The 23806-nt window shown below is 35.8% G+C and overlaps 3 protein-coding genes and 1 long non-coding RNA gene across 5 annotated transcripts; 3 read left to right on the forward strand and 1 right to left on the reverse strand.

Annotated features, from left to right (window-relative positions):
* Positions 1 to 4523: 4523 nt before the first annotated feature.
* Positions 4524 to 8625, reverse strand: LOC133821472 (uncharacterized). 2 transcript variants are annotated; one of them, XR_009887604.1, is made up of 4 exons: positions 8338 to 8625; positions 7007 to 7064; positions 5526 to 6726; positions 4524 to 4704 (listed from the first exon to the last, which is right to left on the reverse strand). XR_009887604.1 is itself a non-coding variant. In XM_062253749.1 (3 exons), exons 1-3 carry the CDS (start codon positions 8562 to 8564, stop codon positions 6572 to 6574), a joined length of 450 nt encoding a protein of 149 aa, XP_062109733.1. In that variant the 5' UTR covers positions 8565 to 8625; the 3' UTR covers positions 5343 to 6571. The 2 variants fall into 2 exon arrangements, 1 of the variants encoding a protein (XP_062109733.1); XM_062253749.1 differs by lacking the exon at positions 4524 to 4704 and having other exon boundaries at positions 5343 to 6736.
* Positions 8626 to 19633: 11008 nt separating this feature from the next.
* Positions 19634 to 20784, forward strand: LOC133821473 (uncharacterized). The gene is made up of 3 exons (XR_009887605.1): positions 19634 to 19814; positions 19905 to 19978; positions 20706 to 20784. It is a non-coding gene; the product is annotated as an uncharacterized LOC133821473 (long non-coding RNA).
* Positions 20785 to 20924: 140 nt separating this feature from the next.
* On the forward strand, positions 20925 to 22033 carry LOC133825282 (exonuclease 1-like). The gene is made up of 3 exons (XM_062258247.1): positions 20925 to 21062; positions 21469 to 21615; positions 21770 to 22033. The coding sequence occupies exons 1-3, from the start codon at positions 20925 to 20927 to the stop codon at positions 21956 to 21958; spliced, it is 474 nt and encodes a 157-aa protein (XP_062114231.1). The 3' UTR covers positions 21959 to 22033.
* LOC133821474 (exonuclease 1-like) lies at positions 22026 to 22747 on the forward strand. Its single transcript, XM_062253750.1, has 2 exons — positions 22026 to 22109; positions 22439 to 22747. The coding sequence occupies exons 1-2, from the start codon at positions 22029 to 22031 to the stop codon at positions 22595 to 22597; spliced, it is 240 nt and encodes a 79-aa protein (XP_062109734.1). The 5' UTR covers positions 22026 to 22028; the 3' UTR covers positions 22598 to 22747.
* The last annotated feature ends 1059 nt before the right edge of the window (positions 22748 to 23806 follow it).

Below are 23806 nucleotides of genomic sequence, written 5' to 3' on the forward strand. Positions count from 1 at the left end.
CGCCACGGTCGAGAGATTGTACAGGAACGGAAACCTAAAATATATATTTTGCCATTAGAGTGGCTTGAACTATTTGTAACTTCTAGAATTTGTTGTATCTAAGACACCTAAACCCTGTTTTGAGTCTTCATGTATTAAACCGTCATTTTTAATGAAAATAGCCTGTTTGTGACCGAAATCTTTTTATTCTTGCTCTGATAATGGTATAGAGTTTACACTTTGTCTGAATGACTTGGTTAGCAAGTCTTGCACTATTTTAAACACACAGTGTAACGGTCTTGGTTATCCAGGGCGTTACAGCTTGGGATTGGTTTCACCACCGTGCTTGGTGGAATTCAGATTCCCGGGAGTTAGTTATGTAACCGGAAACCTATATTTGAATATTAATGGAACCCTATACTTTGGTTGTGACTAGGTGATAAAGGCTTAGGCTCGGGAACAGATCGTGCTTGAGGGGCGTTGCTCATAATCAATAATCGTACGGACTAAAGGTAAGAAAACTGTACCTGGTTGAATATATGTGACGAGACTAAGGGTTCCCTATTGTAAAGGCTTGAAATGATGGTATTATGCCATGCAAACTATTTAGTTAATCAACGGCCTAAGGGTGCCAAGGGTTTCACTAGCGCACAGGGCGTGGCTCGGCCACTGGTAGCCGAAGATAGCTTATTATGCATTGAGCTCGGTTTAAGCGGGCTGGAGTTAGTGGGTTAAACAGAGGGTGCGGCCTAAGTCGTCGGCCCTGAATATTATGTGAAATGAGTGATTGATTGCATCTTGAATCTGAGTTTATGTGCTGAATTAATTGATGAGAAATCATGCTTGATGGTTTAACTGTTTGATATCATTGATTGTGTTATATATGATGTTTTCTTGCTGGGCCTTGGCTCACGGGTGCTACGTGGTGCAGGTAAAGGCAAGGGCAAGTTGGACCAACCCTGATTGGAGAGCTCAACGAGTGGAATGTACATAGTTGGTTGCTCAGCCGCCACGGTTGAGGTTTAGGCAAGGACGCGTGACCCAAAGACTGTCTGTTTTGCCTTAGAATGGCTAGTGATTACTCATGTATCTTTGGGAGTCTGTAAATTTTCTTTTAACACTGTTTCTTTTGGGATCCCGTGTATATAACAGTTTAATTATATAAAATGAGTCTTTTGAGACCAAAGCCTTTTTAACCCTAGCACTTACATGTCTAGTGACACGTTTTTAAAATGATGACTTGATTAGCAAGTCTTGCACCTTTACAAGTACACAGTGTAGCGGTCTTGGCTATCCAGTGCGTTACAAATTCAATGGGTAAGAACAAGTTATTGGGTAAATAGTTTCAACACTAACAATTTTGTGAGTTCCATCCAATGATGGTTAGTGTTGGTTGCTACCAAGTTCAGTTTTATGCAACAAGCATCTCTAAAGGTAGGAAAAATATTGTAAGAACTTCACGTATGTGAACTTAGAAGTGGTGTCGCCTGTCATGGGAGTTGGAGTTTTCTCCCTGGAAAGTTCATGAAAGTGATGAGCACAAGGTCATGAAAGTACTAAGCGAGGCAATGGGAAAATGAATTGTCAAGTGGAGGTGTTACCGATTTTATAATTAAGAAGTATTTGGTTCATTCTTTAATACACAAATTACTTCGATAAGACTTTGTAATACTTTCACTAAGGTAAAGTTCAAATCGAAACATATTTTATTTTAGGTACCAAAATTGTTAAGCTAAGAAGAGATGATTATATTTAACTAATTGGGAGAATGTTAAGATTGATTAAATATAATGGTTAAGTAAATTAAATTATGATGTATAATTAATCTCAATTATATAATATTAATCTTAATTATACAATTAAAGATAATGTCATCTCTCCATCTGATTTACGCTGTTTCTACCCCTGCGTGTAGGCTTTTGACAGAAATTTACCAAGCATGGGAAAAGATGTATTGAGCTTGGTCAATTTTTCTCGTTGAATGAAATTTATAAAAAAAAAAATTAAAAAAACCCTTTCGATTGTGGATATGAAGTTAGAATCTACATAATAATAAGAATTTATTAATATATGTATAAGAAGTTTTTATCTCAACTGTGAATTATACACCAGTGTTCCTTGGCAATTTTTCTTTATAAACTCGTTAATTTATTAAGCTTATCTAATGAGTTCGACAGTGCATCTCTCTTGTTTGTTGCTTTATTTGTGGTGCTGTCTTTCTTTATTGAATTTCCTTAAAATCAATATATGTATACGCCTCATAAATTTTTAATTAACACATAAATTAGATTAATTAACGGTTTCTAATTAAGTAGCATAAGAACGTTAATTAAATATCAGCTTAAACCATATACAATTAATAATCTATTTAGATATAGATATGTATTGGGCTGCAAGTTCTACATGCAAATTTTGGTGCACACGATTATCACCTTATAAAGTAAAATGCCATAGAATCGGTTCAGTGGATTATTTTTAATCGTTTTGACATGTACAACACATGGTTCAAGAAAATCTTTTTTTGTAAACAAATAATACAAACTAGAATTTATAGCTAATATAGAGTATGAATTCCATAATATGGTGCTATGCAATAGTCTTAGAGCAGAATTATAGTGTCTTAATAATTCTATCAATGACCTATCGATTATTTTCTTGTTTTTCTTTTCCCTTGTTCAAATAAATAGAATAATTATGTACCTTTGCTTGCATTATGGAAAATATTGACATAATAATAAAAAATAAAAAATAAAAATAAAAGAAGAAGGAGATAAGAGAGGGTATGGCGTCTGGGTTACATTACGAAGTATATCAAATTATATCTAGTGGATTTGGACCACAAACGAGAAAGGATACCTTCCCCAACTACAATCGAAGTCATATCCTTATTATTCACATTGTAACATGGCCCATGTTATAGTCAATAGTGTCTTTTATTATTATTCACATATTATACAAAATTGATTCTCCACTGTATATATTCACACTTTCCTAATCGAATTATTATTTTATTCAGATTTTGTTAGAGAAAATTGGCTCTTCGACAAAAACACTTGAAAAGTTTATCCCTCCATCCATTGCATAGTTTGTCATAAATATCACATTTACACACATTGCATGTCATAATAAGTCAGAGAGATTATTCTAGATTTTTCATATATTATTTTGTTAATATTTTTGTAACTTAAATTCAAATAAGTATATATTCGAATGTAAATTATTATTATATTAAAACAAATGAAAAAATATTTATAATGTCTCATCTCCTAAATTATTAAGTCTACCTTATGTTTCACTATATATATAGTGTTGAACTTCATTTGTAAAAGAGACTTCATTTTTAATTCTCTAGAAAAAAAACTTTTTCAATTTGTAATCACTTTTCTCTACAGTGAACGTAAACTCAAAATTATGGCCCAACCTTTATAAATTCTTAGTATTTTTGTTTTTTTTTTCATAAATTTTACATTAATCTTATTTTCTTGTACAAATCTTCTCCTAGTGCACCTCTGATTGACTATTTCACAAGTCAAACACATAGCATGATGAATTTTAACATTATCTATTACATAAAAGAGTGCGAATACAAATTTTATTCTTCAAAGAAATAAAAAAGGAAAATTATAAAATATGCTTTATACTATTTTTCCTTAGTGAAATGATATTTAAGAGGATAATAATTTTATAAATTTACTAAAATTATTAAATTTTAATATTTTATTTTTAATTTTAAACAATTTTTTTTAGAGAATTTTACAATTCATAATACAAATTTAAACTTTATTACACTTTTAATACATCCAAACTTATTTACAGTTTTTTACGCTTTTTCATTTTAATGCTCAATTTTTAAAACAAATTTTCAACTGTTTTATAAGGCATACTGTACATAATTTTAGTGGTAACTTTGGTGATTTCCCATATTTATCACAATATTAACATTTCAAATTATTTAAATAGAACATGTGTGGGTTTTATGCCCTTATAAAATTATGTCAGATATATAATATGATTTTATATTGTTAATAAAAGTAGTAGTAGTCATTTAGTTTGACAACCGTATTGCTTGCTAGTTTTATTATATGATTATTGAAATATTACAAACATTTATAAAATCCTTAACATATAAATACACTACTACAAAAAATGTTTTTTAGGACTAGCATTGTGAGTCCTAAAAAAGTTTTTAGAACTCGCAGGGCGCGAGTTCTTTATTTGAAAGCTTGAAAAACTGAGGTTTTTTAGGACTTGCGTTGAGAATGTTTTAGAACTCGCGTTGCGAGTCCTAAAAAATCTGGTTGAGTGCATTTAAGTAATTTTTTAGGACTCGCAGCCTTTAAGTAATTTTTTAGGACTTCATTTGCATGCTCTTAAAAGTAATTTTTTTTAAAAAAAAAATGCAGCTACAATTTTCATTTTGATTAAGAAAAAATATATCTCTTTGAGTGTCCAAAATTTATTATATATGTTAGATTTCTAAAATTTCAAAAGAAAATACAACAAAATAATTTTTTATTAATTACTCAAAAATATAATTTCAATATTTAGTCTACTCAGCTTAGAAAATCATATTACATGATAGTTTATACTACAATCAAATTCTATCATCACCAAATATTAAACAAGAAATATATACAATGTTAGTGAAAAATATTTTTTATTCTAAAAACTTCAACTGTCAATGTTGTCTAGTATTCCGCTAAAGAAATGCATCTCAATATAGACCTGCACATTATAAAAAAGTTCTTTAATTAATAAAAAGTTCTTAAAATGTTGACCACTAGAAATAAAAAAACAAGAGAGGTCCACACATAATTGATTAGTGTACATCTCTAGATCTACGGATAATGTATATCCAATTAATTTGGAGATCTATATAATATTTCAAACTTATAAATAAGTAGACAGACACAACAATTATATATATATATGTAATAGATGCGAGAATTAAACTATAAGTATATGTATTCATATAATCAAGCAGCAAACAATTTCTTGTTAGATAATACTATTTCATAAAATGTTATTCCTCCAGTACATAGAGCTATTTCAAAATAGTAGCAAACTACACCAAAATCAACAACAAAATGGACCATAAATCTACCATATTAATCCATTCAACTTAGTTAACAAAATAGACCATAAATCAATCATATTAATCCATTTAAACCGGTTGCAAAATGCACCAAAATCCAGTCAAGAATTATACCAAAAACTAGTAGAAAAATACAAGTAGTAGCCATTAAAGAAGCAGCAAAATAGACCATAAACACACCAAAATCCAATCACAAAATAAAAAAAAATCACCAAAATCCAATCACAAAATAAAACAAAATCAAGTCACAAAATACACCAAAAACCAGTAGTGAAACACAAGTATAAAGCCATTAAAGCATAAGCAAAATACACTTCATATGAATGTCAATTTAAAGTTATAATGCAACAAAGAAAGAATGCATGCATTTGTTTATCAAAAGAAAGAATCCAAACTACTAACTAGTATGAAAGCCTAATATTGTCAATGAAAAACATCCAGCTTAGCTTACCATTCCAGAGAGATGATCATTAATGTAAGTCATTGACCTCAACACAGCATCAAGTGTATCTTTAGTGAGTTGAAACTTCACTTCCACTTCTCTTGAAGAAGATTTTGAATTGTCTTGTAGCTGCCAAAAGAAAAAGGAAAAAGTTTAAGCGTAAGATGAACAAGAAAAAAAAATCAGTAAAATGATGAGAGCCAACCATCTGAAAAGAATTTACAACCCAGCATTTTAAATATAGGAAAAATCAGTAAAATTACATGCATTAATTAAATAAAGAAAAAAGATATTGTAAGGACTAATTTTGTTGATCAATCAATCTAAGTTAATAATTTCTCCACAAAACAAAACCTAAGACAAAGCATTGCAAAGAATTTCAAACTACTAGGAATTAAAAGCTTATTGATACTGCAAAGCAAAGCAAAGATAATTGGATGATTTAAGTGAATTACAACTTACTGAAGTACCTTTCTGATTGAATTATATATGTTATCCTTTGTTGTACTTGATTTCTCATGTCTTGGTACACACAACACAATCAAACTGGGTAATGCAACCACTTATTACCTATTTTGTATAATGCTAATTATGGAACATAAACTATATGATGAGAACTCTGTATTAACACTTGTGTTTTAACAACCTTCATATAGCCTTCGATCAAAGTGAATCTGGTAGAACCCTGTTCGATAACATCAGTTCATATAACTCTTTAAGTTTTCTCCATTTTGCAAAGAGAATCAATTACAATACTATATGATGGATGTCAGCTATAATAAGAGTAAATAATTTATATCATTAATTTGACATCAAATGTTGGGTGCAAGTAGACCTAATATGTGTATATAGAAAAAGCACTCGTAAAAGCACTTATCACACTTTAGTCATCCCTTTCCTATTGCAAAACAAAAGATAAGTCAAAATAAATGGTTATAAATCTCATTTCACAAAAGAGAGAAACAGGGCAATTCATTACCATAACTGCTAAGAAAAATCCACAAGTTAAGTTATAATACTTTATTATTAGGAGGTTATAAATCTCATTAAACATTTTACAACATGGATTGAATATTCAATTGAAGTTTTACAGCATGTTTAGAGGTTGAGATAGATAGATTTACCTGAACAACATTTCCAACCAAGATCTCTTGAAATCCAAGTCCAAGTATTCCATCAAAATTAGCAGCCATAAATGTGAAGCCAGGTTCTATAATTGTCTCGCTAAAATCCAAACAATAGAAGTCGTACTCATTAAGTGTAACATTATATCAAGAAACAACCATATATATATTTTATTTTATTTTTAAAAAATGTTTTCCAAATCACAATATAGATCAAAAAATTAAATCAAACTCTAAAACTTGCTCAACAAATGGTTGGAATGAAGATCAGACATAAACTCAACCTTATAAGCTTATAACACAAATAAATGAATTAATGAACCCATTCTGTCAAAACCTGCACCGCCCAACCCAAAACACACATACCTGATATGAGAGAGATAGAGCATCTGAGAGAGAAGCTATTTTCACCAAAAAATTTCCCCTTTCACATAAGAAAAACAGAGAACAAATTAATACTGAAATTCCGTTTTTTATGATTACCAACTTAATTATTCAAATTATATAATTAATTGTTGAATTGTTACAGAAATGTTTAAACAGACACAAAGACTGTTTAAACAGAAACCAGATATGTTTAAACAGTTTGTGACCAGAAGATAAAAACGAACTTAAGGTAAAGAACACACGAATTTTTACGTGGTATCAGCAATCTTTGCAGATTGCTACTAGTCCACGAGGCCACGCCCAGAGAATGAAATTTATTAGAAGAATATCTAAACGATTACAAAACCAAATTGACTTATAAAAATAAAGACTCCCTCTTGAATTTGTCGCAACTGTTGTAATCTAAACTCCTAATCAAATTTCTGAAGTGCTAAGATCTTGAACTCCCTTCAAATCATAATACTTGCACTTTTCCTCCCGAAAAGTGACTCACGAACAAGACTTCTCCCGAAGCTTAATGACCAATGTCCAAGTGTGTTCAACCTGCACAATTAACACAAAAAAAATAATATAGAAGTACACTGTAATAAACCACTAAGAACTTGCTGGACTCAAGTTCTTCACATAATAAAAAGTCTCTCTAAAACTTGAAAATATTTGGAAAATAATACACCAAGAGAGATAATAAAAAACCAATGACCTAAGGATGATTATATACTTTTTAGAATCCCTTTAGGTCATGCAAAACAAATCAGAAACCAATCAGCCAATAAATGGAAAATCTTCCAAAACAGGAAAGTTAGAATCTGTTCAAACAGACTGGCAATCTGTTGAAACAGATTCATTGAACCTGGACAGCTTTTAAACTAGTTTCCCTAAATAAATAAGGAAACTATATATACTTTATCACTACAAGCTGTACACGATTTCTGGACAAATAAATCAGATCAAAAAATAAATACCAATAATTTCCATTAAAAGATATTCTTTTATAGGAAATTATATATTTATTTTATTAACATATGTATAATAATCTGATTATAGAAAGACACATTTCAACAAAACAGGAAACTACCCATTTTCGAAATTTACCACTCAATATTACAAAGCAGGAAACTACCCATTTCGAAAATATTCATTTAATTAATTTTGTCAATATTGTCAAATATGCCAATAAAGGATTTTACAAATACAAAAAAAGTAGATATAGTTAAGAAATACAAAAAAGAGATGAGTGAGAGATAGAGAGGGAGAGGGAGCCGAGAGAGACAAAGAGAGCAGAAATAAAAATATAGAAAAAAAATACAAACTTGAAAATGGAACAGATCTTGAGCTGAAATGGGTTTGTATTCATGGAGAGATAGGAGAGCCCATCCCTCTGCCCAGCCCCTGCGCCGTCGAGCCCAGACCCGAGAACCCCCACCCGTCGTCGAGCCCAGCCCCCGAGCCACCAGTCATTGTTGTCAAGCCCAACCCTGAGCCACCAGTCGTTGCTGTCGAGCCAAGCCCCGAGCCCCCTGCCGCCGTCGACCACCATTCCCGGAGCCCCTGCCGTCGTCGTTCGGGTCTAGCAGAGAGCATGCGAGAGAAAGAGGGAGAAAGGAAAGTAAGGATCTGGTAGGGAGGGAGGGAGAAAGGGTTTTGGCACTTATATATATATATATTTTATTTTATAAATAAAAATCAGATTATATTATTGAGATAAAAAAAATGTGATTATAAAACTCCCAATTTTATACTCCTAATATTATAAAAATTAATTTTAAAAATCACCACTATACAAATTTTATTTAGATAAAAAAATGTGATTATAAAACTCCTAATTTTATACTCCTAATACTATAAAAAATAATTTTAAAAATCACAACTATACAAATTCTTTTCAAACTTATAATAATTATTATTTGAAACTTAAACTGCTATTTAATTTAAATACTAGGTAAAAGTGCACTTTAGTTAACTTTATTTTAAAAAAATATTAATTTATTTTTCGTAATATTTTTTTAATTTTTATATAAATTTTAAATAAATAAACAATGTCAGATATTATAAGAATTATAACTAGTAAATTTATATATTAAAATTATTTTACAATATTTTTCCAATCAATAAAACAACTTATTGTTAACTAATACTAATTTTATAAATATGTTAAACAATATGTGGTTTTATGCTCTTTTACTTAACAATTTTAAGGACTTGCTTTGGGAGTCCTTAATATTCTTTTAGAACGCGCAAAGCAAGTCCTTAAAAGTTATCATTCCTAATTTTCAGCCCAGGTGTTTTTAGGACTCGCAAAGCTAGTCCGAAAAGAATATTAAAGACTCCCAAAGCAAGTCCTTAAAATTGTTAAGTAAAACACTCATTTTTTAGCCCAGATTTTTTTATGACTCGCTTATTTTTTTAGGACACTCATTGTGAGTCCTAAATTGTGTTTTTTCAGGACTCTCAATGAGTGTCCTAAAATCTCTATAAATATTTTTAAGGACTTGCATTTATGTGCATGTCCTAAAAAAGTATCCCGTAAAGGGTATTTTGTAGTAGTGATAGTTACAATTATAGTGACTGGCTTACAATGGATTATGATTGTAATTATATATTAACAAGAACGAGTCCTAAGATTAGGTTAGTACGTTGAATTTAAGCCCAATTGTGATTTAAATTCAAAACAAATATATTGAGCCCAAGTCCATTTGTAGGAGGCCAAGACTATTATTTTTTGTTTATTATTTTAATTAATTTAATTGGGGAATAAAAGATGAATTGACTGCTCATTCTCTTGTTCTTCTCTCTTTAATTCTTTCTCATGTGTTGGGAACTTGCCCACTCTTTGTGCCAACTTGAGTCTTGAAATACTATGACACAATCTAAGCGGTTTAGATTCTTGACAATACTTTGCTACCACCAAGAATCAAAGGTTGGAGAATCTAAAGGAATGAGTCATTGTTCCGCTGCTAATTTGTAAATTTCTACATCTTGTTGTTGACCCTCGAATTGGTCAACGACACGGAGTCAGATAAACGATATAAAGTAAGATGAAAATGAGAAGAACTCCAAACAAAAAGATAAACGCCACAAACAATTTATAGTGGTTCGACCCCAATAGAATGGTAACAATCTACGTCCACTTAGTCTTCTTATTGATGTAGTATTCCAAGAACAGTGATCAATGAACTAGGGTTCACGAGTTTCACTCTTCTTAGACAAATACAATTATGATGGATAACAACACTCTTTTTTCTATCTTAGAATCTCTCAGCTCAAGCGCCTTAAGCCAAATGTTGGAAAAGCCAAAATTCCCCTCCCTTGAGCCATTTGATTCTTATTTATAGGCTGAAGGAGGTTTTACATGGGCCATAATTACACTTAATACATGCGTGTAACGCCCTACTTCCTTAGAGCTGTTACTAAGTGAGTTTAAAATGTGTATGTAATTCGCTAATCGAGGTTTTAAGGCAAATGTGTAATTAAACAATAAACAGGGTCATAAACTTTGAAAATAATTCCATTTACTGAAAATCATAAAGCATTTAACATTTGGGATCCCAAAATACTGTTTAGAAATGTTTACAACACATAAATAAAAGCAGAGTCGACTAGATGAAAAAATCTAAGTTTAGTACAATCATCTCCCAAAATATCCCTGGCCATGGTAGCCAGGCAGCCGAAACATGTATGCGCCGCTTCATGCTATTCGTACTCATGGTTGGTCGACCTTTCCCTTGGCCTTACCTGCACCGTAGAGCACCCGTGAGCCGAAGCCCAGCAAGAAAACCCTCACAAGCAGATAACATATGCATATCAAACACTTAGCATATAAACATGCCATCAATAGGCTATACACATATGGTCATGCCGTCCCAGGCGCTTTACCAGGCCCTGAGTTCGCGGTCCACACCGTGAGGATATTCCAGGTATCCTTTAGGGTCTCGCCCTGTAAACTCGCACTCCACGTGCTACACGCTGCTCCTGGCCCCTTGCCGCACTCGGCCTTACACTCCACGTGCTTAACGCCGTTCTCGGCCCCTTCCCGTTCATTTATACATATGCATACATAGCATAATAAAGCAAATACCAAACGTGAATAAACTCAATCAAAGGGCTACACCCTGCAACACAATCATATAGGGCCCTGCCCTGCATACAAGCTCTACGGGAACATTAGTTTTCTTACCTGTGTCCCGAGCTTTCCAAGCACCGATGTCCCGAGCACAGTCCCCTAATCCGAGCCTCACCGAAACCATAGTCACAACGTATTAACAATATTCATCCATCATGTTCTAATCCATTTAATAACTTCGAGCCATAATTCTAATCTCCGGGACCTTGAATTCTATCAATCCGGGTGATAAAATCCATCCCGAGCCTTAACCTTTCAGTTCCCAAGCCTAAACACACTTTAAAGCCCAAAATTGCACTAAGAGCCATGGCCCCATGAGGCCATGCCGCGGCCCGCCCCAAACCCGAAAGCAGCCCCAAAACAGGGTAGGCGCACTGCGACTCGCCCTTCTTCCAGACCACCAAAATACTTTGGAGGGTCGCGGCTCAGTAAGAACAATGACGTGGCCTGACCCTTCGAACCCAGAAAAATCCTCCATTTTTTGCCACAGAAACCTATCCAATTAACCCCAAAATCAACTGAACAACTCAAGCTAGTCATCACAGAGGTTATAATATGGATTAAACAACAAAACCCAACAAGAATTCAAGTTCAAAGCCTCATTAAACTCAAAGACAATTCCTGACTCATCGCACATGCAATACTCTAGAATTTTAGCTTAAAACCAGTATGATACACCAAGATCAAAGCTTACCTTGAGCTGAGTTGAGTCTTGGAATTAGGTTGTTAAGCTTCAAGCTTCTAGCTCCCAAGATTACCAGCCCAATTCCTTAGCTTCTAGTTAGTTTCACCAAGATTCACCAAACTCCCAAGAGAAAAGAGAGAGAACCGAGAGATAGAGAGAGAAAAGGTCGGTTTAGAAAATTCTCACTGTTTAACTTAGTCTCTAAGTTACCTCAAGAGCTCGGGGTGCCAAAAACGTCCCCGAGGGAAAAATGGTAAATTTCCCCAATATTCATTCCTAAACATGCTAACCTCGAATATATCTCCAAATATTTATTTCCATAACCCGATAACCCCATCAAACATCTAATACTCGAAATACCCCTCGACTCACCCCGAGTCAGATTTTCAACACTGTTGTGACTTTCTAGCTAACCGCTCCCTAGAACTGTCTCGGATCATGCAACACAAATATATCACAATTACTCACAATTATCACATTTATGCTCTCAATGGGGTAAAATTACAATCATGCCCTTAATAACCAGACGGGGCCCACATGCATATTTAGTTAACCTAAACATGCATCACTAATCTCATAGTTTCACAAATTTACATATTATAACAATAATTCACTTATTTCCCCCCAAGCACGCTAATCAAAGGCCCAAGCCTTATTAGCAAATTTGGGTAATTATAACTTTTGGGTCATTATAACTATCCCCTCCTTACAGAAATTTCGTCCTCGAAATTACCTGAATATCTTGGGATACTGCTCCTGCATCTCTGATTCTAGTTCCCAAGTCGCCTCCCAGACCTTGTTGTTCCTCCACAGCACTTTCACCAAGGCGATGATCTTGCTCCACAAGACTTTGTCTTTCCTGTCAAAAATCAGAACTGGCTTCTCCTCATAAGACAAATCCTAATCCAGCTCCAAATTCTCATAACTCAAAACATGCGTCAAATCAGACACATACTTCCGGAGCATGGACACGTGAAACACGTCATGAACCCTTGATAAGGCTGGAGGCATTGCCAATCTGTAAGCTACCTCTCCAAACCATTCCAGAATCTCGAAGGGGCTAACAAATCTAAGGCTCAGCTTGTCCCGAACACCAAATCGTTTCAATCCCCTCAAAGGTGAAACCATAAGGAACACATGGTCACCAACCTGAAACTCCACGCTCCTGTGTTTCAGATCTAAATAACTCTTCTGGCAACTCTGGGAGGCAAGCATTCGAGCTCTAATATTTTCAACCGCCTCATTGGTCCTTTGAACCATCTCAGGACCTAAGTACCTCCTCTCACCGATCTCATCCCAATGGATAGGTGATATGCACTTTCTCCCATAAAACATCTCATACGGAGCCACTTCGATAGTCGCCTGATAACTGTTGTTATATGAGAACTCAATAAAAGGAAGATACTTACTCCAAAATCCGCCAAAATCCAGCACACAGGCTCGTAACATGTCCTCCAATATCTGAATCGTCCTCTCAGTTTGACCATCTTTCTAAGGATGATAAGTGGTACTAAATCGTAACTGTGTGCCCATAGCCTTCTGCAGACTCGCCCAAAACATGGAGGTGAAGGTGGGATCCTTGTCAGATACTATCGACCTTGGAGCCCCATGAAGTCGAACAATTTCCTTCACAAATAACTCAGCATACTGCTCCACAGTATAAGTCGTCTTGACTGGTAAAAAGTGGGTGGTCTTGGTGTACCTACCCACAATCACCCACACGGAATCATGCTGTCCCACGATCTTCGGCAACCCAGCCACGAAGTCCATGGCGACATCTTTCCACTTTTGTAACGCCCTAAACTCAAGGGACCGTTACGGTGCACATTGCAAACAGTGCTAAACTCGCTAATTGAGTCATTTGGCCATAAACGTGTAACTAAGTATGATATTAAAAATCTCAGTTAAGATGTAACATTTCTTTAGAACATTTACTGAATACATTTGGATCCTAAAAATATAATTCAAAGGTCTATTACAAGAATATATTTACAACCAACCGATCTAAGCAGCAAAAAGGGTTTAACCCTAGTTCCTCTTCAAACCCTCGGTCGTGGCGGTCGAGCAGCTGCATATATACACATCGTAACCTAAGCTCTCCAACTCAAGGATGGTCCAGCTTTCTTTTGCCTTTACCTGCACCACATAGCACCCGTGAGCCGAAGCCCAGCAAGAAAACTCAATATGCTCATGAACAGTAATAACTTTTCATCAAATCATAAGGCTCACGCCTAGCAGATATAGCTCTAGTCAAGCAGGCAAATGAATTCACGTATTGTTGAGTATAACACATCAACCAATGATCATACTAATCATCCACGGCTTTTAGCCCCAAATAGAAGAGTGACAATTGTAATAGTCACTAAGGTGGGTTTATTCCCAATAGCCATGTGACGATAGGGTCACCGGGGCTTTATAGATAAGTGACCCTTTCACTAGCTTAAACATGATAGGTGCATGATGACTAGTCACCAACATAACCTTCCTCGTGAACATAGAGTGATAACCATGGAACTCTGTTCCCTAGCCATGTGACAAGCAGTCACCTAGGCCTTAGGCCCTGGCTTTGAGTAATTAGTCTTAGACTAGACAAGCGCTTATAAGATTCATCGACCTTAGGGTCGGTCCAGTATTAATGCCCTAGATTCCTTCAACACTGATATCGATTAGATCTAATTTCATTCGGCCCTGCGTTCAGGACGCTTATGCCATTTCTGACTCTTAGGTCAGTATCCCTGACTAGTCAGTACCATATACAAGTAAGCAATGCCACCAAACATATATCATATGTCAAATATCCAAATATAGGGCATTCAACATGCTTACTCAATAATTACTAGCACAATTAAGATCATGCATAAACACAGAGGCTCAAGCTCTGAACAATCTCATAATCAAAATTCATAGCATGCCTGTTATCCAAAAAACTGGCGTAGATGACGTGGCAAGTGATTCCTGGACACGTGGCTAACACTTGGAGGAACTCTGCTAGGATATCGACCAAAAGACAAATTATAAGTAGTAAGCAGCCGAAGTTTACCTGCGACCAGCTTGGTCGCAGGTTCCGCATGTTTCATGACGTTTCTATAAAGATCTTTGTAAATCCCGAAATTGACTCCCACAATCTCATGAGTATCCGATTATTTAGGGGAGAATATCTGTAACAAATTCATGTAATCCCCCTTGAGCCTATAAATAGAGAAAGATAGCTCAAGGAAGGGACTTTTGGCTTTCGAATTATTTGAGACTAGAGTAATTCTATTTGAGATATTGTATTGCTCTTCAGAGGTTAGTGAAACTCATTGAACCCTAGTTCTTTGATCACTCCTTTGGATCGTATATCAATAACAATCTAAGTGGATGTAGGTTATTACCAGATCATGGGGCCGAACCACTATAAAATATCGTGTTCTTATTATTTTCGTCATCACGTTCTTTTCAACGCATTCACCCACGTCAAGCGTATTTTGACTCCGTGTCAGTTAACACTACTACAAAACTGTACTTAGATGACACACATGAGACGACAGTTTTAGTAGACCTGTCTTCTTATGTTAAAAATAAACATATGACGACTGACTCTCTAGAACCGTCATGCCATGCACAACAAAACTTACATTAGACAACAGTTCTTAGAAGAATGTCGTCACATGTTTATTTTTAACACAATTAGACAGTTCTACTTAGACTGTTGTCTTATGTGCGTCGTCTTATTATTATTATTATTTAAGGCTTATTGAGATTTTTTCCCCCGAACTATTACCGATCCAAATCGTGCCCCCCGAATTTTTGAACTGGTTAAAAATTCCCCCTTAATTATTCACGTTACTGAAATGTGGGACTTACTTTCAATTTCGCTAATGGAATGGTGATGTGGTAGTTTGGTGGCCGATGTGGTATTGCCACGTCAATGCTTCATTTATAATATAAATAATAAATAGTATTCTTGCCCCCAAGCTATTACCATTACTAAATTGTGCCCCCTAATTTTTAAAAATTTACAATTAAATAATCTTTTGAATATTAAAAAAAATGAAAAAATCATTAAAATTAAAAAAAAAAATTAATGGTGACAACAAATTGGCTTGGGTGTTGGGCATGCATCAGAATGAGGGTAGTGACATCGTCGACAGACTGGGCTCATGCGGGTCCCTTGCGACATTCAACTTTGGTGTCGCCTATATCGCTTAGTTTTTATTTTGTATGATTTAATTTTAAAAAAATGATTTTTTAGTTTAATGTTTTTAATATTTTCTTTTAAATATTCAAAACATTGTTTGAATTTTAAATTTTAGAATTCGATGGGCATAATTTGGTAACTGTAATAGTTTGGGGGGTAAAAGTCTATCTATTTTTTAAATTATACAAGTAGTGTTGACGGTGAGAACTCGTCAACTAAGTTGAGTTGGAAAAATTATCAAATCAAGATCTCTAATGGAAAAGCTGTAGAAACTTAAACAATCACTCAAGAACAATGATAGAACAATAATAGAGAATTCAGTCTTTCATTCACACTCAAGCCTTTGCTACAGTAAAATTTCCAACCCCCTTTCAGGTGGTGTTAGAGTTCATTTTATATTAGGCTCTAATGGCCTTAGGTACATAGTGGTCCAGGAGACCAAGGGGTACATAAGTACTGTGTCAGGAGAGTGGCTTCAGAGGTTGTGGTCGTACATCCAGTACAGGAGCAGGTGTCAGGAGAATGCCTCCACTACTTGTCTGTACCCATGTCTGATGAGTGGTGGCAGGCATAGTGTCGTAGGAGGTAGTGGTGTCGGCTCTGACCTTTGGCCGTAGACGTACGGACCATGACTCTTATCCCAGCAGTCCCACTGGTACGGGCGTCCGTACTCAGCATTAGATCGTACAAGTATGTCCCAATTGACTCGTATTAGAGTCTCTAAGCATAAGGGTCTCAAGAGGTAAGGAATGGGACCCTTGGTGTATGGCTCCGCTCACGTGGCCACCAGGTGGCGTGGCTCACGTTCCTTCGTGAGGCCCCCTTGGAAGACCTATTGATGGCGCGGCTCTTTGGCTATCCACAAGGTCGAGTGTGTTGTGGATGTGGCCCCCATGAGGCCATGGGCGTTGAGGCCCGATGACGGGGCTACCACGGCGAGGCCACTCGGGCCTATGGCGAGGCCACTTTGGCCTATGAGGCGAGGCCACTCGGCCTAGGAGGCGAGGCCACTTCGGCCTATGAGGCGAGGCCACTTCGGCCTATGGCGAGGCCCTTGGACGCGAGGCGGCTGGTGTGAGATGGTGGCACGGGCTTCCCAGCTAGGCCATGACAAGGGGCGTCGCGTGCGGTGGCCGAGCGGGGCCGGGGGGCGTCGCGCGCGGTGGCCGAGCGAGGCCGGGGGGCGTCGCGTACGGTGGCCGAGCGATGCCCACGGCGTCATGCTGGACGTCTGAACGAGGTCAGGGCAGCTTCGCGTCTATGTCTCGTAAATGGGGGCTATATGGCAATGATCCCATACGGCAGGGGTCTAGATTCGTGGCGTGACAGTGTGATGACTTCCTAAGACGGTGGAGGCCCGAGGACCTCACCTAACCTTCATATTTTGCCTTGGTGGAATTTGGGCGTCCACAAGTAGAAATCTACATCAGCACTCCAGTGTCGCCATATCACTATTCTGTTAGCAAAATTGGACGGAAGTCCCTCATTTCAATAACATGAATAGTTTAGGGGGAATTTTTAACAGGCTAAAAAATTCAGGAGGCACGATTTGGTAGTCGTAATAGTCCGGAAAAAAATCCTAATAAGCCTTTTTTTTAAAGGGTATTAATATATTTAATATTATTGGATCACATATATATTTTAATATTTATAAAAAAATATTGTCTAGACATATCTATTAATACTTTAATTAGTTGTTAAATTTTTATATATAATATTATACTTTTAATTAATTATATTATATTAATAATACTTAAAACTTAAATCAAATATTCAAAATATCCTTTTAATTTTAAATTTTAGAATTCGATGGGCATAATTTGGTAACTATAATAGTTTGGGGGGTAAAAGTCTATCTATTTTTTAAATTATACAAGTAGCAATCTACATCAGCACTCCAGTGTCGCCATATCACTATTCTGTTAGCAAAATTGGACGGAAGTCCCTCATTTCAATAACATGAATAGTTCAGGGGGAATTTTTAACAGGCCAAAAAATTCAGGAGGCACGATTTGGTAGTTGTAATAGTCCGAAAAAAAAATCCTAATAAGCCTTTTTTAGTTGTAACAGGCCAAAAAATTCAGGAGGCAAGATTGGAAATTTCTAAGTTTTATTATTTATTAAATATACTCATTTAAATATTTTTAAAAATTACTTTTGTGGAAAATTCCATGTGAAAGTAAAAACATAAGACCATATAACCATGAATTGAAACTCCATAGATATACAGCTCTGACTATTCTTTACATCTCTCTCATGATTCATTCAAATACTGCAATTAATACATCTTTGCCTCTTTTAGTTTAAACCCAACTTACCCTTTTTGATTTTCGATTAAAGGGTTGTTTTAGACAGAAAAAGATAAGATTTTTGAGAAAATTTTCTCTGACTTTCTACCCCACCAATCAATCTTAAGAAAAAAAAGGAAAACTAGTAATTGTGTTGCAAACAACATGGGGGCGTACAGAACAGACGATGATTATGATTATTTGTTCAAGGTGGTGTTGATCGGAGACTCTGGGGTTAGGAAATCGAACCTGCTATCGAGATTTACCAGGAACGAGTTTAGCCTCGAATCCAAATCCACCATCGGTGTTGAGTTCGCCACTAGGAGTATTCGAGTCGATGATAAGGTGGTCAAGGCCCAAATTTGGGACACTGCTGGACAAGAAAGGTTTGGATCCAATCTTTTCTTTTCGTCTTTCTTGGATTTGGATCGGTGGATTGCATTTTGATCTGTGCCCGTGTATGGGTTTTTTTTTTGGGTTGCATCTGAAAATTGAATCCAATTGTGTAGTTGATTCTTTTCAAAGAAAAAGGGATCAGATAATGACTTATATATACATGGGATCATGGACAGGTCTAGTTTTCTGAATGTACGATTCATAATTGAGAATCAATTCAGAGCATATAATAATTTGATTTGAAAATTACATTTTGATATGTCTTATATCTTGGTTTTCATGGATTTTGTTTCTTGGTATATTGACATGATATTTGATCATTTGCAATTGTTTAACTTTGAATCAGTGTTGATTTTGTTATATGCAATTATGAAATGATAATGCTGGTTAGTAACATTAGAAAACATGTTTCGGGTTCAACCTTTTGTTTGTTGTTTGGAATTTGGATCTGCAATTGAATTCTACGTTTTAGGAGCTATGAAGATTGAAATATCACTGTTTATTGAAAAGTATACTGTTTTCTCAAAACAGATTAGTTTAGTTCATTGATTCATTGTTATAAAGTCTGTAGCAAATCATGACCAAGAAGTTTAAATGCCCTTGTTTTATGATCAGGAACAAAGATCATTCCTGGATAAGCCTTTTTTGAATGTTTATAACCGAATTTCCAAATTCTTTTGTTGGGATAAAAAGTATGGTAAGGAGAGATTTGAATTGTAACAGCCTGTTCATTTGATTGTATCATTTTCTTTCACTACCAGCCTATTCATTTCAATGATCTATTATACATATGTTATAAAACCGAGTGCTATAGATAATTCCTTACACACTCAGCCTCGGCAAGAACCAGGCGACCCCCCCGCCGATGCAAGAACCAGGCCACCCTGGGGTAAAATAGACTAGGCTGAGAATTAATGTTGTTAATCTTTTTTCTTTCTTTCTTTTTCCATGACAACTATTTCTTGTTGCAGTTGTTAGCGTTGGTGCAGCACTTTTCTTGTTTCAACAGTTGGTTGGGATCAATGTTGTTGTATACTATTCAACTTCTGTATTCCGTAGTGCGGGGATTGCCTCTGATGTTGCAGCAAGTGCTCTTGTTGGAGCCGCAAATGTCTTTGGTTAGTTTCTGTGTCTTTTGTACTTGGTTTTCTAAATTTTGGTTTCACTTTGCATCATGCCATAAAGACTTCCAACTGATTCTCTTTCAGGCACAGCTGTTGCATCATCCTTGATGGATAGACAAGGAAGAAAGAGTCTTCTAATCATAAGCTTTGGTGGAATGGTACTGTGTTTTTTCCACATGAACATTTATTTGTATATAGATATACGTATTTATACTTTCATCAACTGATGTAAAAAAATTATGTTTTCTTGTATTCCACTATATTCAAGAATATAGTGATAAGCTTTGTATATGTTAAAGGGTTGTTAAAGCTCAGTTTTTCTGTTAAGAATTTAATTGTAGGATTTTTTTAAGTTGTTGCTAGGTTAGTTACATTAGGGATGAATCTGTATTTAAGAACAAAGATTGCAAGGAGACTCAAACAGAGAGTAGAAAATTTTCTTGTTTAGGGAGAGGAAGCTTCTAGAACTAATCCAATCTGTACTTGGGATTGCTTAGTCTTGCTCTCTTGATCCAATATTAGACTAGTGCACTGACAAGAGTCTAATCATGTAGCTTGTGAACTTGGACACTGAATCTACATAGATTATAAAGAGAAGAAAATTCTATTTTACTACCAATCAACTACTAATGAATTTATGTAGTAATCAAGAGCAAAGTTTGTACCTATACAATAAGGCAGTGCTTGAATTAGACATATATTGATGGTACTACTTTCACCTGTTGCTGTGTTCCCAATTACATAAAATATATTTTGACAGAAGTGTGATATCTCTGAAACCTTTCAAGTAGCGTGTGGGATGTTCTGTTTTCGAGTCTTTCATTGTGAAACTTTCTCAGTTTATGGTATTATTAAAACTGATAACGCTCTTGCTGACTTGTTTAGGCTGCCTCTATGATGCTGCTTTCTCTGTCCTTTACTTGGAAGGTTCTGGCACCATATTCTGGCCCCCTTGTAGTTCTTGGGACTGTTCTGTAAGTTTTTACTTTTCATGGCAGTCTTTGAAAAGCTTTTTTTCCTTAAAAAATAAATATAACGTAGTAGTACTCTGACTCAGTGAGTCCCTTAACATAGTGACCATTTTATCACTGTGAATTCCTGAACATGGCCTTTTGTTTCATTAACAGCTATGTCTTGTCGTTTTCACTTGGTGATGGTCCTGTGCCTGCACTTCTTCTACCAGAGATATTTGCTTCAAGAATCAGAGCAAAAGCAGTTGCTTTGTCATTAGGAATGCATTGGGTGAGTGACTTTTTGTTCTGTTTTTTATGTTATGCACCAGTGTTTTCGTACCTATACAATCAAATTTCTTTGAACTTGTGTACTTTCCACTTGATGAATAATTCAGAGAATGCTTTCCTTAGCTGTACTATATTCAAGGCAAGGGAAAAAAATGAAATATATATATAGATAAAAAGAAAATAATGCCTAAAAGGTGAACTATTATTTTTCTTATCATATAGTTTTGAGACAATACATACTGCTTCAGTTTCGTGCTGAAACAATGGCATTGTGTATTGGCAGCACTGCCTTTCTTCCTACAAGTCAAATGAAGTGAAGGAAATTTTCTTACATTTATATCCAGTTTATTTTTAAAATGGACAAATTTGGGCAAGCTATTCAGTTTCAGCATTCCATGCTACAACAGAACAAGGATTTGAGTTTTGCTGGATTTACAAAGCAAATGATTCTTGAAATGTGCATTTTGAGTGGCTGTGACTATCTGCAGTCATTACCAGGAATGGGACTGAAAAGGGCTCTTGCACTTATAAAACGATTTACAACTTACGACCAGGTGAAGTCTTATCATTCACGACCTTGACATTTGTATCCCTTAAAACTAAATAGGCTGAGAATATTGTTCTTTTGCCCTTTGTACGTGCTTAATTACTTTTTCTTTAACTCCTTTGAATAAATGTTATAGCTAGCTAATGATTGGTCCATTTCAGGTGATAAAGCACCTAAGATACAACATTTCTTCGGTTCCACCTCTTTATGAAGAATCATTCAAGAAAGCACTACTGACCTTTCAGCATCAACGTGTTTACGATACAATTACTGAAAAAATTGTTCATTTGTCTGACATTTCTGAGAATATTGAGGATGATGGGGATTTCTTAGGGCCATATCCTTTTTAAATATAGTTTTTCTCAAGTTAAAATTTCTGCTTCTATTTAATAATTGTGAAATACTTGAGATCCCTTAACTATGTTTACAATGATACCTCAAGATATAGCTAAAGGTATAGCTGAAGGTGATCTTGATCCATTCACCAAAATGCCATTTCAGGTAATTGTTCTGCATTTACTTTTATTACATCTTGGGGTTGAAGAGTTTCAAGTTTACCATTATCTAGAAGTGCATCCTCCACAATTGAATGCTATTTCTTATTGATTTACACGTTTTCTTGTTCTTAATCATTTAACTGGCAACTGCAACCATATCAATTTCTCCTATGTTAAATAGCCTAGTAACAGAAAGAGATTTTACTAATAATAAGTCATTTTAGTTTCCTAATTCCTATGTTTATATGCCATAACAGTTTGGCTGACTTTTTCACTTTCTTCTTAAAGTCCTCTATCTTTACTGGTGGCATTTATGTTTTCTTTCACCAACAGGGGACTGCTAGTGCCAACACAACTTTCAAACTCAAGAATTTTGATCTTGGAAGCGTAAAGAAAAAGCTAGATTTGCCTGTACAGAAGAATCTTCTGACTCAGTACTTCTGTATCCTTCTATTCCTTTTTCCCTGGTTTGTGTATGTAATTTTAGTCTGAAATGTTTCATATCATGGACAACAGTTCATGTACATAAATATAACTGGTTTATTTCATTAAGTGGATGTTCAGAAGCATGTGGCCTACTTGTACTGTAAGATAAGTGGCTAACAAACAAATGCTATTACTAATCTTCAACCCCGATTTGGAAATTTGTATTATATGTGTTTCAAAAGGTTTTGCCAAATGTAGTTAAATTTTTTATGATTAATGGATTAGTATGATAAAAGGTTCTATTGATTATGTCTGAACTATGTTGTAATTACACAGGAAATTATGAATGAATATAGTGGTTGAAAATAGAGAAATGAAAAAATTCCCATATTTTATATGGGACGTCGGTCTCCATGAACTTGTCATCTTATGTGTTGCAGGGGACGATGCTTGCACATAAATTGTCATCTCATGTACTGCAGGAAGATGACGCTTTAGTAGGAACTGTCGTCTCATTTATTACAGTAGATGACGGTTGCACAGAAATTGTCGTCTCATGTACCACAAGAGACAACGTTTGTATAGGACCCATCATCTCATGTATGACAGGAGATGACACTTTTATTTCAACTGTCGTTTTATGCTTAACATGGTATGACATTGCATGGGAAGACGGTATTAGCACCGACGTATGAGAGTCCATACGACGGTTTAAAACCATCGTCCCATGTCAATTTTGTAGTAGTGTGACCAAAATTAGGGTCAACATTCTGGTGCTTTCATTGAGAGCTTGGTATATCACCGTTGAGAAAACCAATGGCGAAAACTAAAAGGAAAACTGGACAGGCGGCCGCCGCTGCACCATCAAACCTGTCTCCTCCTCCTCCTGCAAGCGTGGCTGTGGATGAGCCACATTTGGACTATGAGGAGGAAGAAATGGATGACGCGACGCTGAAGAGTACTCTTGGGGCGTTGCATGAAGAATTGGCCAATCTGAGGGCCAGTCAGGAAAGTGCTGCCGAAATCATGGCACGGCAGCAGCAAGAGATTGAACGGTAGCGCGCGGAGTTAAGTGAGAGGCAGGCGGAGATGAACCGTAGCCAGAGCGAAGCCATGGCAGCCCTCGAGGCAGCCCTGCAATTGGCTAGGAATCAGGCTGCACCAGCCTCGCGGCCTGATCAGCCTACGAATGGGCCACCCCACAGGGGTCCCAATCCTAGTCCGCCTATCCAACCCTCGAGCCCACAAAGGCCCGAGCAGCCACCAGCGCCTCAG

Source organism: Humulus lupulus, chromosome 3 (genome assembly GCF_963169125.1).
Source record: "Humulus lupulus chromosome 3, drHumLupu1.1, whole genome shotgun sequence".
NCBI classification, from domain to species: Eukaryota; Viridiplantae; Streptophyta; class Magnoliopsida; order Rosales; family Cannabaceae; genus Humulus; species Humulus lupulus.